The sequence below is a fragment of the Sciurus carolinensis genome, chromosome 13, assembly GCF_902686445.1.
Source record: "Sciurus carolinensis chromosome 13, mSciCar1.2, whole genome shotgun sequence".
NCBI lineage: Eukaryota > Metazoa > Chordata > Mammalia > Rodentia > Sciuridae > Sciurus > Sciurus carolinensis.
Window position 1 is genome coordinate 88228660 of NC_062225.1, and position 18463 is coordinate 88247122.

At 38.9% G+C, this 18463-nt stretch overlaps 1 protein-coding gene across 3 annotated transcripts in view; it reads right to left on the bottom strand.

The window, feature by feature from the left end:
- The window catches only part of Cpsf3 (cleavage and polyadenylation specific factor 3), a 33713-nt gene extending 15267 nt beyond the window's left edge, over positions 1–18446 (bottom strand). The window contains exons 1-10 of one of the 3 annotated variants that reach the window (XM_047523499.1): positions 18251–18445; positions 14688–14751; positions 13474–13571; positions 12203–12331; positions 10199–10376; positions 8561–8650; positions 7113–7263; positions 3990–4165; positions 2766–2924; positions 1560–1706 (exon numbers count right to left, since the gene is read on the bottom strand). In XM_047523499.1, the coding sequence (XP_047379455.1) occupies positions 1560–1706; positions 2766–2924; positions 3990–4165; positions 7113–7263; positions 8561–8650; positions 10199–10376; positions 12203–12331; positions 13474–13571; positions 14688–14751; positions 18251–18300 (1242 nt within the window). In that variant the 5' untranslated portion in view covers positions 18301–18445. Of the gene's footprint in view, positions 1–1559; positions 1707–2765; positions 2925–3989; positions 4166–7112; positions 7264–8560; positions 8651–10198; positions 10377–12202; positions 12332–13473; positions 13572–14687; positions 14752–18250 lie in introns of those variants that run through there. The other 2 variants (XM_047523501.1, XM_047523502.1) reach the window with 2 other exon arrangements.
- Positions 18447–18463: the final 17 nt, after the last annotated feature.

Consider the following 18463-nt stretch of genomic DNA (forward strand, 5'->3'; position numbering starts at 1 on the left):
TACATCTCCAACCCATAGCTATACTTTTGCTAGAGCTGGTTATTGATGAAGGGAGGTATCAATTTCAACACAAGAACTTAAACTGAAAGCACAGACAGAATCTGAAGTGTGATGAAATGGGGCTGAGGACAAGGTGCTGACAACAGAGGAGGAGAATACAGCTTTTCCTCCCAGGCGTGAAGGTATGGGGAATGTCTACGAAGCACAAACACCAGAAAACACACAGGTGGCATCTCCGCTGTACTCAAATTCTACAGGCTACATACTAAGGAGGTGAGTGCTTTTCTCCATCAAAGAATCTGTTCATTCAGGCAAATTCCTATGAGGATGATCATGCTAGAAAGAACTAAAAAACTAACGAGAGTACACAAAGAGATGCTCTCTGTTTAGTTGTTGGGGAAAGAAAACTCAAAGTTGCAAGGTGAAAAACCCAAGTGTTCATCAATCCATCAGATAAATGGATGAACAAAGTATAAGTTCTAATAACATGCTACGACATGGAAAAATCTTGGACACATTCTAAGTGTTGTGTGATTCCTCTTACATGAAATACCTAGAATAGTCAAACTCAGAGAGACAGAAAAAAGATTAGAGGTAACCTGGGGAGGAGGGGAGAAAGTAACTACAAGTTGTAGTTTACTGGGTACAGAGTTTCTGTTTGAGGTGATAAAGTTTTGAAAATAGAGAATGGTGATAGTTTGTAACACTGAGAACATGGTTAATGCCACTGAATTAAACACTTAAAAAGGTTAAAATTGCAAATTTTATGTTATATATTTTTCCCTAAAAAATAGTTTAGAACAAACAAAAAAACCTAACAAAGACCCTTTTCTCTAAATTACTTTTCAATATATTCATGAAGGGAACTTTATTTTCTACAGACACATGTTCCACAAGTATTCCTCCATTTAAGCATAGTTTTCAGTTTACCCTCTAATCCCACCAAAACACATAACCATTACTTGTATGATTACTTGAAACTTAAAAGAGTTATACTAATGAGCTATATGCAGCAATGTGTTTAATATCTATTTAAATCCTGAGCTTTTACTATTACGACTTGCCTTTCTCTTCTCTCCAAAGTATTCTTACACTACTCAGTATTATTTTGGCCTTTCTGTGTGCCAGGCACTAGGGTGGATGCAGCAGAGGACATTCTCTCAGTCTTCACAGAAGCCTTGTGAAGTATTGTATCCCCAATCCCAGGGAGGTTAAATACTTGCCCAGGGTCACACAGCAAGCAGGGGATGGAGAAGACTCAAAACAAGCAGACACACTCCCAAGCGAGGCTCCACAGTTTTGTGGGAGATGGCAGAAAGCAGGAAGAACGCTGGAACTGGGGCTAGTGGGTGTGAATGAGAGTCAGCACAAAAGGAGAAGAATGAGAGGGTGCAGCTCCCCTGACTATGAGAGGACACAACCATGCCAGGTGTGAACACTCTGCCCAGAGCTGGTGCCGATCTGTGACCGCGCAGCACAGTGTGTTGGGTTTGCTTTTTTCCCCCATGAATGTTATAAATCTCCCCCATAAATATTATAAATCAAATTCAGAGACTAACCACATGAGGCGGTTTCAAAGCACGAATAAATTCACTGGTTTGCTGGTAATCTGTATGAGCAGAGAAAGAAATGTAATCAACAGACATTTTCAGTGGTAACTTCTGCCCAGACATGGTAGTGATCTCTTCAGGTTCAGACATGATATGCTGTTAAAAACAAATACAAGAAAACAAAACAAACTATCCAATTAGAAAAAGTAAAGGTACACTTCCATTTTTTTTCACCCAGCCACAAACTCTCATGCTAATAAGCACAAAAATTATTCTAACACTATCAACTTAGTAAGTAATAGTCATTTGCTTGGTCACATAAACATTTAACCAGGAAAGTAAGAAGAAAAAGTAAGACTCAATGTATTTGGAATGTTGGCAGTGAAAATTATTACTCTTCTGATCAGAAAGACGAATTTGTATTCCTAACTCTCTTGCTGTCCAGTCATTTCATATATCAGGATTTGTATAAGGTAAAGTAATGAAAATGATCGAAATGAGAAATCACACTATATTTCTTTAGAAAAAATAGAAATTAATGGTAAGAAAAAAAATGGGATGCCTGGACATTCATAAATTGCCTCTGAAGTTTTATACCCATTTTCTCTAACGTGTACATCTCTAAAAGCTAACTTCAGCCATTTTATGCCAACAGGAAGACAGGCAGTCAACCAGGCACATGCTTCATCTTTATGAACATATCACAGGTCGAACATCCCTACTCTGAAAATCTGAAGTGCTCCAGAATCCAATACTTTTTGAATGCAAAAAATGCTCCAGTTGAATGCTCAACTGGCAAAGTCTATGCAAATGTTCCCAAATCCTAAAACTCAAAGTCTTAAACACTTTTGACCCCAAGCACTTTGAGTAAGAGATGCTCGGTCTGTGTTAGTGAACCTCTTCAGTAGATGAGGGTCTTCAGGCAGTTGTCTAAATGGGTTCCCAGCCTTTTTCTTTGCTTGTAACCAGCTAAGCACTTCTCACATTTTAACGTATGCCCTCTTCTCTTCAGGATCTTGTTATGACATCGTGTCTGCTTAACTTTTCATCCTTCAAACATCTCTAGTCACCTACTCCTATCCTTATTTTTTGAAATCAAAACTTGTATTAAAGAACTATTCCAATGGAATAACCCATGAGGACATTGCTACCTTTGCAATTCTGATCAGGAGTTAGGGCTACAGTTAGGGTTAGTACCCTGAGACTATGACTGACCTTGGCAAGTGTCCCCTCTACACAGTACCCTGCTATAATGACACCATTCCTCTTATCAGTACACCAGCTTTCAAACAACTCTCTGGATAAGCCACTCTGCATCATGCCCGGGGAGGCCATTACAACACTGGGACCGATGTCATCAAAGTGGTCCATGCTCTGAAAAAGACAAAAGGTGGCAAAAGCACTTAATGCCAGGTTTGACAAAGTGCTCTTCATTTTTAAAGAATATGAGTAAGGGGAAAGACTAGTCATACTATGGAAGGGACTTGACAAGACTAGAAAACATTTCAAGTCCCAACTGCCAAGCTCCTAAACTTCAGGCTAGAAAAGAGGAAAACAAAGTAATAAAAAGCAGCTGATCTTCAAAGTTTGCTATGTGTAGCTCGAGGGTCAAGAGGACCATTTCCAGTGTGGAGGCAGGCAGAAATGTAAGAGTCAAAGGGTTTCTACTCACCCTGGAAAAGAACACTAAAAGAATTTTGCAGAAAACTCATAATACTTTTTACATGCTTCATGAATATTTTGAGTATGTTTGGAAATCTAACAAAAAGTTTAACATTGTTTTTAGGGGAAATGTGGCTGTAATTTTTAAAGAAATTACCTTAGAAAATAAACTGTACAAACGAAGCCTATTTAACACTTGAAGACCATTTACAATTTAAATTATTTTGAACATTGATTGCATTATTATGATGAAAGTACCAATTTGAATGAAACAATATATTTTAAATTAAGCCAGATTTTATTCAATGTTCTTGAAAAGTGCATATATGGGAATTTTCATATATGGAATTGGTAGTGCAAATAAAAAAGATGATTAGGGGCCTGGGGATGTAGCTTAGTGGTAAAGTAACTAACTGCTTAGCATGAGCAAGGCCCTGAGTTCCATCCTCAGTACTGTTTAAAGAAAAAAAAAAATTACATTTGAATGAATACATAACATAGGATTTTGTTTTTATCAGAATTTTTTATTCCTATGGCAGAAGAGATCCAAGTTATTCAGTAATTGCAAATACTGAGAACTATGGAGACCAGGGGCAAAATTTGCTTAAGCAAAAAATGAATGCCAGTTGCACAAGTTCTGAAGCACTGCAGGGAAAGGCAGTCTGCTAGAGAAGAGCCAGCCTTCTGCAAGAGGAACTCGTGGTTGACCACAGGCCCGCCCAGCACTGAGGACTGACCGTCTTCTACCCATGGGCCCTTCCGTCCACAAGCACTCACCTTGAGGTTGCTAATGTGTTTGAAAACGAAGGGATTATTGATGTTGATCTGCTTTCGGATTTTGTCATTCATGGCATTCACGTATGTCTGGTACACTGCCATACACTTCTTGGCCAGAGACGATGCATAGTATATGGGGATGTCATGTAGTTCTGGGTGATTCTGCCAGTACTCGTCTGCAGCCGTCGTACAAGAAACATTGCTTTGTTATGTGGGAAAGTAATTCAAATAGTACATGATACCCTTAACCAATTTTTAAAAAATCACACAACCATGAAATAAAGTACACATAACTATATTTAAAGAGTTTGAGAAAAAACATCGGAGTCCTACTAACTTAAACTTAGAAATCCAAAACTTATTTCTTTTCTAAAACTTACTTCTAACTACTTGTATTAAAAAAATGCTGTGATCATAGACCAAAGAAGTGGAAGATTTTACAAATGATTTGGTGTGAGTTTATACTGAAAAATAAACCATTACTTAATACTCTAGAGAGATACTAAATCCTGTTATGGTTTTAAATAAAACTGTATTAATAGTTCAAACAGACTTATCACCTGCTAATTACAAAATATGACTTCCATAAGTAATATTGATTGATTACTGATTTTAAACACTTAAAAAATTATAATTACACTATCATTTAAAAAAAAAACTAAGAAGCAAACCATTTCTGGAAATTAATGAAGCTGTGGGCAGTACACCTTCAAAATAAGGCTTATTTTAAGGGAAAACTCACGAAATCTGACAATTTTATAAAGGCAATATGTATGGTCAACACATCATTCACTGTACTAAACGCATCTACATTTTGGAAATGTCTTAAATGCCAAGTATATGATTTATAACTATCATTTTTAAATTTTCAAAACTTAATCTCCATTTTACAGATAAGGAAAGTGAGACTAAGAAAACCCTGAATAGTTGGCAATGTTATTTTTTTATGTGTCTTACTGGTACGTCTACCTTGGGATGGGGAATCTTTCTGTAATTTATATTGTAAACATAGTTCCTGCTTCATCCTCTGGCTTAACCTGTTTGGTTTTTAGATGTAACTAAAATTTTTAATAGCGTCAAAGTTTTCGACATTTGCTGTATGATTTCCCACATACTGTGTAAAGCAGACTACGCCTCAAGATCACATAACAATGTCTTTGTATTTTTATGAAAAAATTTTGAATACTGAAAAAAAAAAAGGTTGGACAACTTGTCCCAGGTTGAATGGCTGGGACATAATGATATGTGAGAGCAGTGATCGGAATGGTTGTCCTCTTTCCACTTTGCCTCACTACCTGGGAGGACAAGGGGCAAGGCACCCTACACCCAAGGGTACTGGCTCACGGGTGCCTCATGAGGCAAACTTTTTTTTTTGCAGTGCTGGGGACTGAACCCAGGGACTTGTGTTTGCAAGGCAAGCACACTACCAACTGAGCTATCTCCCCAGCCCATGAGGCGAGCTTTGACTTGACGGAGCAGCTGCCAGATGAAAACACCAAACACCCACTTAACCTGAACTTCAGAGAAACAACAAAAGATTTTCAGTATTAGAATATACACTGAATATATGAACACCCACACTGAAAGGTTACTCTTTATTCATCTGAAATTAAAATTAAACTGGACGACCAGTTTCTTTGCCACCACTGGTAATCCATGGTGAGGGTGACACCTTGTTTTGTCCCTAACTCCCCTGCTCTTCACCTCACTGGTTATGAAGACTTCTCATTTCAAGTCCACTAAGGACTGATTTGACATGCAGTTAGAGGACCAATCAGGACCAAAAGAAGACCAAACTGGATTAGGATTTAGGAAAATCAGAATCCAGAAAGTCAGGTCTCTGTTACAGATTTGCCTTTGACTTGGGATCACTGATTCCATCTTCCCTTGCTTGTCTCTCTTTCGGCGTAACATATTCGTCATCGCCATCACAGTGACAGATCAGGAGGCAACCCACTTCTAGTTCTTTTCGAGAAGCTATATACACATTATCTGTTGCACTCTGCTGGAGTACTCTCCTCAAACAGAATCACAGGGGGTGTTACAAGTGACACCCACTGTTCCTCTTATTACAAAGTCACACGTACTCACTGCAGTGCTTGGAAAACAGGGAAAAGCAGAAAATGAAATCTCATCATTTTCCCACTGTCCAGATTTAATATCTATTTTTTTATTATTTGTTAATGAATCTGTATTTAATTTATTTATATGTGGTGCTGAGAACTGAACCCAGTGCCTCACACATGCTAGGTGAGTGCTCCACCACTGAGCCACAACCCCAGCCTAAGAGATCTTTCCAGTCACCTGTGTTTCCTAGCTAGCTAGCTAGAGTCAGAATACATTGAATCTTACATTTTGGTTTACTTAATACACTATGTGAAAATATGTAATAATAACTCTTCAGTAATATAATTTTCTTTTGCCAAAAATATGATATTTAAAAAAATTATTTACTTACTTATTTTTATAGACTGCATTTTGATTCACTGTACACAAATGGAATACAACTTTTCGTTTCTATGGAACCAGTGCACGATGTAGATTCACAAAATGATATTAACTGACATGATAGTTCTTTAAAAATACTAAAATGAATATTCTTACTGACAAAACTTTCTGTACATCTTGCTTATTGCCTAGAAATCAAGCTGCTGTAGAAGGGCCTGCATACCTTAAGACCTCTGATACTGATGGCATCCAGAAAGGCATGCTGCCAGCCAGCCTAGTCCCAGTGTGAGAGAGCTGCTGTTTCTCTGGGGTCTTACCAGCACCATATCCTCACTTTTTTTTTTTTTTTTTGTACTAGGAATTAGACCCAGGGGCACTTAACCATTGAGCCACATCCTCAGACCTTTTTATATTTTATTTAGAGACAGAGTTTCACAGAGTTGCTTAGGGCCTCACTGCTGAGGCTGGTTTTGAACTCAAGATCCTCCTGCCTCAGCCTCCTGAGCTGCTGGGTTTACAGGTAAGTGCCACCCCACCTGGCATCAAATCCTCACTTTTAAAAGAAAGAAACTAAAGCCCAGAGAGGTCAGGTAACGTAGATGAGGTCATGTCATTTGTCTTGGTAAAACGATGTAAGATTCTGACAGACACCCAAGTGCAAAGGAAGTGGCATACCTAGAATCAAGAGCAGCTCCTGAGCCCTTCCAAGGGCAAAGACAGGAATGAGCCCTCTGCCCCCTCTGTTTACAATGTCATGGACAGTGTTACAGAATCTTGCTTCTCGCTCCTCACGTTTCTCATGGATATGGGTCCCATAAGTAGATTCCTAAATAACACGTTAGATATGTGAGACCAAGACCAAAGATTCCCAAAGAATTCAAAAGTTAAACATTAAATGAAATTCTGAGACAAAGAGATTCACTTCTCCATTAACATGCCATTTACTTGAACATATATATATTAATTAGAAAAAAGAGCAAACAAGAATGTAAGAATTCAGATCTAAGTAATAAAGAGCATTTTGGAAAATGAAACCAGGGAGAGGTCCACATATATACAAAAATGTATCTTCTCCCCTCATGGTAATTTTGCTATGATCTCTCTTTCCCTCCTCTGAGAAGTTCAAGCTTTAAAGTCAGAAACAAGCACTGTTTCTTATACTCCTACTCAAGTACATGCCCTAATGCCTTACCAGTGTGACCTATTAGCATCCTGAGACACAAGAGGAAAGCACAATCTCAGGGCCCAGCCTAGACTCACTGAATCTGTCTTTATGACTGTCACCGGATGATCCATGAGCGCATTAAAGTTCAAGAAGCACTGCTCTAAAATACCAGATATCAGAAGAATAGCTACTTGTTCTGAGATTTAAAAATTTAGTTTGCCCTTAAACTAAGGTCAGTTTATATGCTGAGCAGAGTGTGAGCTAAGTCCCATCTGATACACCCAGCATGTGGTTCTGGAACTACAATGGGCACTGGTCCTTCATAGTTGGGAAGCTGGGAGCTTCTAGAAGTGATGAGGGAGAAACAGTTCTTTCACTCCAAACCAAATGCACTTGATGTTTTTATATATATCATAGGCTCAAAAGCTCTCTCCCATTTCCTGACACCATCATCACCAAGACACATCGATTAATTTGCACCCACCAGGTCCTCCCAAAAAGTTCCTGCACACAGTTCATTTGTCTTGCTTTCTTGGGTCTTACAACCTAATAGGCAGACAGGACACATGATGAACAATGTGACCAGTAGCCTGAGCCAAGGACCAAAAGACAATTACCATGGCAAAGGCGGTGCATCCACACCATTTCTAAAACAATCATAAGATGATCTACAAATTTGGGGGAACTGACATAGGCAAACTACTTAGGAGGCAGTGAGGGAGCACCAAGTTAGAACATCCTGAGCAGACATAGCCTAATGTCACTGATATTAGACCATAGCTAAGGCATGCAACAGATGAGAGCAGAAAAGAACTACAAAGACTAGTCAAATAAATTCTTATACTATAAGCCCATAAATTTATATCCCGTAACATTATGAAAATGAGGTTGTTTTTTCCTCACTAGAAAAAATTCTGCTTATGTTACACTAATTACAACACATTGACTTAATACTTACAATGATAAGAATATCAGGTTTGATATTAGGAATTTCAGCTGCCATTAAGTGTCTATCTTCTTGTCTGGAGAAATCACCCGTGTACAGAAGCTGTGAAAAGATAATATATGGAAGTCATGATTTGGGAAAGACTTCATTTTGTCTCTTCCATCTTCTCCTCCTCTCCTCCTATCTCCTCTTTCCCTCCTTCCCTCCCTCCCTTCCAATACTGGGGATTGAACCAGGGACACTTTTTTTATATTGAGACATGGTCTTGCTAAGTTTCCTAAACTGGCCTCAAACTGGAGATCCTCCTGCCTCAGACTTCTAAGGTTCTGGCATTACAGGAATGCATCACCATGTATAGCAGAGAACACTGCATTTTGCTAGTGAATATTTTAGTCTTGTGAAATTTAATAGTAAAATTAAATTTAATTTAAATTTAATTTAATTTCACTATTAAATTTATAAAAGTCTGTACCTGGTAAAATTTGGATACAATGCTTATGTCTAATTCAAAACATCTGATTTAGTTAAATCACTAAACCACCTGTATTTCTATTATTCAATCTAATTCATGTGAATAATATATCCAAGAATTATTCCACAAAGATAACCTATATAAAGTAGACTTGAGAAGGCTCTGACCTTCTTAGAGAAAAGGGGACATGTTAGTATAGAAAGGAATCTCCAGAGGTACCTGGGAACATTGTCTAAAATAGAAGATGAAGTCAAAGAGCATACACATCAAATTCCAAATGAAAATTCAGATTTCTACTTGCACTATTTCCTGCTTATTTCTAGTGGCCTGGAGCAAAGTGCAAGAATGAGCAACTTGATAACTTATAAAATTCAACATGCAAAAGTTTCAAAATATTTAGGACATGACACCAGAATATTAGTTCTCAAAACGGGTTGTAAAAAATCATCTAAAAAACTTAAAAACAGGGGTTGGGGATATAGCCCAGTTGGTAGAGTGTGTGCCTTGCATGCACAAAGCCCTGGGTTCAATCCCCAACAACACACACACACACATACACACACTCACACACAAAACTTTAAAAACAAAAAGCCAAGTCCACATCTCCAGATTTTATGCAACAGGTTATTTTTAAAATGTTCCCTAAAAATTCAAATCAAAACTACACAGAGATTTCATCTCACACTAGTCAGAATGGCAGTCATCAAGAATACAAACAATAAGCCTAGAGTGGTGGTGCACACCTGTAATCCTAGCGGCTCTGGAGGCTGAGGTAGGAGGATCAGAAGTTCACAGTCAGTCTCAGCAATTTAGTGAGACCCTATCTCAAAATAAAAAATAAGGGCTGGGGAAGTAGCTCAGTGGTTAAGCACCTCTGGGTTTAATCTCTGTACCAAAAAGAAGATGGCTCTTCCCTAACCAGTTTCCTAATGGTGACTGAAAAGGAATCAATCCTGTGGTGTGCTAGGGAACTTATTCTTAGAGGTGTTTATTTTACTCTGTATTACAATGGAGAAAGGACCTATCATATTTAAAAGGAAAAATACTGACTTACTTTTAGTTTATGTTTCAGTGTTCTGGCACCGTGCAAATCTTAGGGAATTTTTTAATACCACTTGTTGGCAAAAAGTTCTGCACTGATAATCTCTTGTGGAGAAAAGGCAGGAGCCAGAGAGTACCTTCACGCCTGCGATCTCAATCATGAACATGGCGGCTCCCAGGACGTGGCCTGCATGGTAACACCAGAACTTGATTCCCGCAACTTCCTTAACTTCGTGAAAGTTGATAGTTTCAATTTTGTCCATGCTTTCTTCCAAATCTGTCTCAGTATACAGCATGTCGTCTGCTGATATGTTACTAAATTTTTAAAGATGCCAACAAAAGAATTAAGGGTTAAGTTTTTTTTTAAGCTTTTTAACTAAAAGAAATTATCTGTAGATAACATAGCCATAAAGATATCCTAAAAATTTAGTATATGGATCATGCTACTTAGAATCTGTCAGATATTTTATGTATTTTTTACTGTGATTTTAGTAAAAATATTTAGTGTAATAGCTATAATGCTTGAGGTAAAAGCAAAGCACACAGTAAATTCAGAGTACTGTTGCCTCTTTTCTTTTTTTTTTTTTTTTTTGTGTGTGTGTGTGGTGCTGGGGATTGAACCCAGGGTCTTGTGCTTGCTAGGCAAGCATTCTGCCAACTGAGCCATATCCCCAGTTCTGTTGCCCTTTTTGTTTTGAAACAGGGTCTTGCTAAGTGACTTAGGGCCATCTTGGTTGCTGAGGCTGGCCTTGAACTTTCAATCCTCCTGCCTCAGCCTCCTGTGTCACTGGATTACAGGTGTGCACCACCACACCTGGCAAGACAAAATACTCTCTTAGATTGCATAATCTCAACATTTTTTTTCTTTCTTTTTTTTTTTTTTATCTCAACTTCTTTTTCTGCTCCAACATTCCCAAGAGATGACATGCATGTATGCGCTGACACATGGCAGAGGTTCTTTGTGTTTGGATGGGAAAATAATTCTCTGCAAAGTCTACTTAACTTCTTTTTTCTGAAAACTATGTTAATGTTATTTCCAAAAAAAAAAGACAATAGTGGTTAAGAACACAGACTCTGGAGCCAAATCATCTTTTACTATGACCACTTTAGGCAACACTTAACCTTTCTCTCAGTTTCATCTTCGTTAAAATGGGATTTCTCCATACCCTAAATTGGTGTAAAGATTAAATGAGTTTATAAATTAAGAATGGAGGGGCTGGGGTTGTGGCTCAGTGGTAAAGCACTTGCCCAGCATTCGTGAGGCACTGGGTTCGATTTTCAGCACCGCATATAAATTAATGAATAAAATAAAAGTCCATCAACAACTAAAAAAAATATTAAAAAAAAAAAAAAAAAAACTGAGGACTGAGCCTACATGTCATAGGCATTATTTGTTAACTAGCATTACCATTACTAAGGATAACGTTTCCTTTCCTGTGTATTTACATATGAAGAACAACAAGGAGTGTTTTAGTTACCCTTGAATGAATCAGTTTTTGAAGGTTAGTGATTTGTATTGTGGGCATCACAAAAATGCTCTGAACTCTGGCAGAGAAGTAAACGTCACTCTTACAACCAGTAAGAACATCCTCTGGGAACATTTTCATTTAAGTTAGTCAGTTTTTGCTGGGTGTTGTGGTACATGCGTGTAATTCCAGTTGCACAAATTCAAGGACAGCCTGTGCAACTTAGCAAGATGTCTCAAAATTACAAGGGCTGGGGATGTAGCTTAGTGGTACGGCACTTGCTGAATATGTGCCAGGCTCTCAGTTCAATCCCTAGTACTAAAGGGAAGAAAAAAAAGTAAACTTTCTGACATGATAATCCAGAGTAAGAATTCAGTACATATCATTGCTTAATGTATCTAGTCTTAAATTTTAATAAAATTAAGCAATGCTGTTTATAGAGCATTTTTATCATACCTTATGATTTATAGCAGTTTAACAAAGATTTAAAAGAATGTAAAATCTATATAAAGTCTTTAAAGTCAGTAAGGTACTGATGATTCACAATAGGTATTCAATAGCTTGTTACTGAATAACTAAATTACTGCCATCCTTATGAATAAAGAGTGCCTTATTTCAAATACAAGATGACCTGTGTATTCTATAGGGCTTGTATAATCTAATAAAGTAATTTACCTAACTTTGACATAATCTGAAAGAAGCCATCTATAAATAGCTTTTGTGGCATGAGTCATAAATGTTCTTCCTTTGAAACTTGTCTTCTGTAGAAACCAGGGCAAAGCTCCACAGTGATCCAAATGGAAACTTAAAAAGAAACAAAGATTGTGTTAATTCTTAATATCTTATTCACCAGGTATTACACATAATGAAATGTTCACTGAACAGAAGTTCTGTCTAATAATTATATGAGGATCCTTTCAAACAACCAGAAGTAGGTATGTGCATACAGTTCTTTTTATAACTTTATTTTTTTATGAGGTGCTGAGATTGAACCCATTGCCTCACATGTGCTATGTAAGCACTTTAACACTGAGTCACAACCCCGTCCATGCATACAGTTCTAATAAAGAAAAAAGATTTTAAAAGCATACATATACATATATGTATATATCTGGTACTGTGGACTGAACCCAGTGGAGCTTAATCACTGAGACACAACCCTAGCCCTTTTTATTTTTTTATTTTGAGACAAGGTCTAGCTAAGTTGCTGAGGCTGGCTTGGAACTTGCAATCCTCCTGCTTCAGTCTCCTGAGTGGCTGGGATTACAAGCACGTGCCACTGCACCTGGCTTAAAAACATTTTTAAAAACAGCAAAAAACTTTTATCAGTGAATAATTAAAAGAAGGGAGAAGAATAGAACCAAACCAACTCCTTGCACCAGAATTATAACAAACACTTTAATGGAATAAATTGAAACTTCACTGTTTATAAATGAAGTTCTTATAGAAGAATGTGATAAAATTGTGACCTCAAGGAGATGTCCTATAAAGGAGATGTCCTATAAAGGGGCTTTCTTTGGCCCAGGTTTGATAACAATTTAAAGTGAGTATCTCTTTCCCACTCACTGGATTACAATGAGTTCTCTAGACTGTGATGACAAAACAAAGGGTTGGTTTAGATCTAGATATCTGCAATATGCTTCCTAGTGGAAAATATGTGGTGTTTTTAAAAATCAGGTGCAGTGGTGCACACCTATAATCCCAGTGGCTCAGGAGGCCGAGGCAGGAGGATTTCAGGTTCAAAGTCAGCCTTGGCAACTCAGGGGACACTATCTCAAAATACAAAAAGGCTGGGGATGTGGCTCAGTGGTTAAGTGCCCCTGGGTTCAATTCCCAGTATGGGGTGGGGTTGTTGGGGGGGGATGAAATCTTATAATCTGGTACAGAATGATCTTGACAGTAAAAGTTCTAAAAAACCAGTATTGTTATTAAAGGAAAAAACTTACTGACTAATTAATAGTAGATCAATCTCAGCTGGGTCAATCAAATCAATATAAGGAAGAGCATCCATTCCTTCTAGGCCAGGGTGGATCCCACAGTCCAGCTGAAAGACAAAAAGAGACACAATCTCCTACATTTTATGAAAACTCATTCAGCAAATGGACAATAATTAAACTGATCGATTCTGTATGCCAGAACTTGGAACACATATCAGCACTTTAAAAGTGGTTTATGTGCCATCAGCAACTCTAACTTCCTTGAAAGGACCTGGTTCAACGCCCAGCACAACAAAAACAAAAACAAAAATTTATTAAATCTAACTTCTCAAATTTAAAATATAGCTCAACTTAGGGGCATAAGATGCAAAATACAAAACATCTTTCTAGTTACTTTTAGTGTTTACCCTAAAAATGAAGTCTTTTTCAAGAATTCAGAAGATGGTGGGCATTTTAAAAGCCCACAGATGTATTACTACCAGGTCTGACTGCTGTGAGAAGAAAGTAGAAGTGGGGCTCTTCCCTGGCCAGGAAAGGCATTAGAAGATAAATTCCTAAGGGCAGGTCATTGGGGGTTTACTTACTATACAAGGTGTTCCTACCAAATTAACACAATGCATGATTAAAAAGGTGACTGTGTCTGACTACACCCATTCTTGTAAGTCTGGGAGGAGCAGAAAAGAGAAACCGAAGGAACATGCAAATGAGCACCTCAGAGCCATCTCCTCTAATCCCTCTACCTCTCAGGCAAGGAAGTGGGCTCAGAGAAGCAGAGGGGCTAACTACTTAGGTAACGCAGGGTTCAATCATCACAAGCTGCACGGGAGGCCAGAGCTCTGTGCATATTCAGTGAAGTCTGTTCCTTGCTGTCTTCCACTGGGGTGGGGCAGCTGGCTTGGCCAGACAGTCTGGGGATGGAAGCGGGGCTTTCACGATACAACGGTTCATCAGATATAATTGACAGTTTTATAATCTTACAATATATCTTCTTAGTTTACTTAATGTTTTGACAAATTACCTAGTAAAGTGTGTGTAAGTTCTTTTCATTAACATTATTCACTGTAGATTACATACACTATTACGTTTTTCTGGGAGCTAAACCAATAACTGGTCTACTAGAAAAGACCTAATATCCAATACAGACAGAGCCACACGCTAAACACATGCTTAGCACGCACAAGGCCCCAGGTTTAATCCACCACCACCACCATTGTCATAATTACCATTATTTTTCTTCCTTTAAATTCCAGAATAATACATGATCTTCCCACTTCTTGCCCAGCTCCACTGCAAACATTCAAGAAGGAGAAAAACAAGTGATAAAAACAAACAAACAGAGTTCAATAAATTTAAACTTTTTTATAACTTAAACTGCATCCCAACTGTTGACAGCATTCCCTTAAAAATTTCAAGACAGAGGAAAGTTCTACAAACCTACAAAGTGAGTAAAGAATAGTGTCCGCTTAAGTAAAGATGAAAAGTAATCCTCGGAAGTTTAGGGATTCTGCAGTTGTCAAGAGTGATATAGTTCTCAGAAACCTGAAGGTTAAATTCAATCTTCTGAATGTTAGGATTAACTTATGATGTACTTAAGACGTGAACTAGCGGCTGTGTAATTACATAATACTTTTAGAATGAGCATTTAAGTATAAAGTCCTAGCACTTTAGGCTCCTTCATTTTCTGTAAGATCATATAAGCATTTACCAAATAACTTAAATTTACATATTAATTTCATTCCTACTGTGAATTTCCATTCCCTTTTCTTCTACCTTGTTATTTCAGTATATTTTATACCAATGCTTTAAATTACTCTCATTTATAATGTCACAAAGCAGCATAATTTCCCATCGTCACTAGGTACACCTTAAGCCAAACCTCACCTTCCTCAATTCCCTCAGGTTCTTTGATGCCTTTCCCAATCACAAGTTCTCACAGCTCACTCAATCCTCAACAGTGAGACCGTCCACTTGCTAAGCACTGTCCGAATGGCCTACAGTACAGAAATGCCTTCTACAGGGACCCTGGCCTCAAGGAACTCAGTCTCTTAGACAGACATGAAATGGATCTACCCAAGTTGGGATCCTACCTCAGAGCCAGCCAATAAAGAAAATCAAACCACACATGGGAGTGACCATGAATTCCTGACCTGCCACGTTGCCTCTTAAGTGGTCCTAGCTCAGTTTTCTCTTCTGGTTTCCAGCTAGTTGAAAGTTTCTCCCCTTTCCTAAATTTTCCAACCCTCTACTACCCTCTTCTTCACTTGAGGTATGGCTATCATCTGCATTAAAAAAAAAAAAAAAAAAAAAAAATACCATAGAATCCAACTTCACTAGCCAGTCCACAGATATCTGTTTCCTCCCTCTTAGAACAGGCCTCTTTCTAAAGTGAATCGTCACAGAGTCTACACTTGACATTCTCTTTCCTTCTGGACTGAACACTGCTGTTCCACTGACATCTTCCTCACTGTCTACTACATCTGGAAAAGTCAATATATAGAGAAGGAAAACAGGTTAGTGGTTACCTAGGAAAGGGAAGTTTGGGGAGAAATGAGTGGGACTGTTAATTGGTACAAGGTTTCCTTCTGGCGTGATGAAAAGGTTTTGGAATTAGACAGTGGTGATGGTTGTACAATTCTGCAAATATAACAAAAACCACTGACATGTATTTTAAATGAGTGAGTTATATGGTATGTGAATTATACCTCAATAAAGCTGGTAAAAAAACAAATTTACACCAGACTACCCTATCTTCTGTACTGCTTGAGAGAATAATTTGCCCGACCTAGGAATCCAATCATCCTTATCTGAATATTTCTTTCTGTTCTGCATTCCACAACTATCCCTACAGGTAACATCTGATCAGTTAGAAAATCATAAAGATTTCACTTCCATGCTCTCTCAAAGCCAACTCTTCCCAAACCATTTCTTTTCAATCATTTCAAGCCCTTTATCTCACTGATTAGAGGTCTCATCACTTTTACTTGGATTAGTTCAATTACATCCCAGTAGATTCCCTCCACTAATCCATTCTTTATTCATCTGCTACACTACCACAAAGAGTGGTCTAAAATATAATTCCCATTACATCCCATGCTTGCCTAAAATCCTTAGTTGGCTTCCTTTAACTGACATAATAAAAGCCCAAACTCTTTAATAGGTACAAGGGGTCCTTCATAAGATGGACCCTGATAGACCTGCTCTACATCATGTCCTAACCTATTAGCCACAGCCCTGAGGAAACTGGCCATGAGTTGTGAACACTCCTGCTATGTCATTTTTTTTTTTTTTTTTTTTTTTTGGTTGTGGAGTAACCAGGGACTGAACTCAGGTGCACTTAACCACTGAGCCACATCCCCAGCCCTTTTTTTTTTGTATTTTATTTAGAAACAGGGTCTTGCTGAGTTGCTTAGGGCTTTACTAAATTGCTGAGGCTGGTTTTGAACTAGCAATCCTCCTGCCTTGGCCTCCGGAGCCACTGGGGCCATGTCATTTTTTACTTGTGCCACTTCTGCTGTAACACCCTAGCCCCTACACTGTCTTTACCCATTCTTAGGTACATAATTCACTCATCCCATTTTCCAGGAATGCATGAGATATCTTTCTCTTCAATCTGTTAAAAATTTCTTTTCCTTACTCTTCCAGCAGTCAGTGCAAGTCTACCTGTGCTCTTGTATCAGCTATCATTTAGTAAGCAAGTGCTTTACTCCTAGCAATATGCATTATTATTATCCCCACAGAAACAGATTCAGTGCAGTCCTAATAAGTGGTGGAGACTGAATTTTAGATACGACTCCAAAGTAACTGTCTCCTATTTTTCTAAGCTCTCTCCAGTATTTTCCATTCTGCACTCCAGTTGCCTCCAAAATGTTGAAATCAATAACTCAGTCCTCTGTCTTATTTGTGTAATTTGTATCCTCAGTGCCTGGTGCAGTGCTTGACACTTACTGGGTGTTTGCAGAACACACAAGAAGACAGCATAAGCCTTGGGGCTGTGTCTCCAGTAGGGGACTTGACAAATCCTTATTGAATGAGGGTGTAAAGCAGATATTTTCTACCTTTTGAAAAAAGCACATCCGTTTGATGCTATCTACTTAATACTGAACAATAAACATGTTAGTGCAAATTACTCATCTATAGGAATAAGTTCTCTATGTTTACATTTCTCCTTCTAGTCAAAATCCCAGAATGCAGAAGGCCACCTCCACCGAAAGACCAGTTTTATAGGCAAAACAGGGATGAGTTTTTGTCCTTAACTCGTCTGTTTTTTACTCACGACCAACTTCCTACCTTATTCTGCCAGGATCTGAGCTTTGAAGGTAAAAAAGCACATCAAGTCCCTAACTTACTTCCTCTCTCTCACATCTTGGTACCATGTCAGGTTCTGGAGATAATAAAAAATAGATCTGGTTCTTCCTTGCACTGTCATGGCCTTATCCAGGCCCTCCTGTCACCTGTCGGTTCCCTCGTGGCCCGACCTGATGTGCGAGATCCTGTTTTGATATGAAGGTGCGCGGCAGAATGAATTAACTTTGTTTCTTTCTTTCTCTTCTAACCCCAACATACCCTCCCCTGAGACTGAAGAAAAGCAAATTCCCACTCAACCTAGCAGGCCCTTTCTGACCAACAGGTCTCCAAACCCCTGGGGCCTGGCCGGCCTGGCCCACAGCTGCGGACGTGGGTCGGCGGCGGCCGCGGGCCCGAGTGGGGGCGACAGAGGCCGGGCCCGGGACCCCTCCTCGCTCTCACTCGGCCCGCGGTCTCACGCCCGGTTTCGCTGGTCCCTTACAGGGGTCGGATCAGCAGCTGGTCGCTCTCTTCTGCAGGAATCGCAGACATCCTGGAAGTCTGAGGAGGAGCGTGGGACACGCCGCCGGAGCCTTTCTGAATTGGAAGCGCAGCGACAGCAACTACACAAGGAAAGCCCCATACACCTAGAGACAGCTTCCGCCACTCTGGCGCCCGCGGCACCAGGCCCCTCCCCTCGACTTCCGGTCGGAGA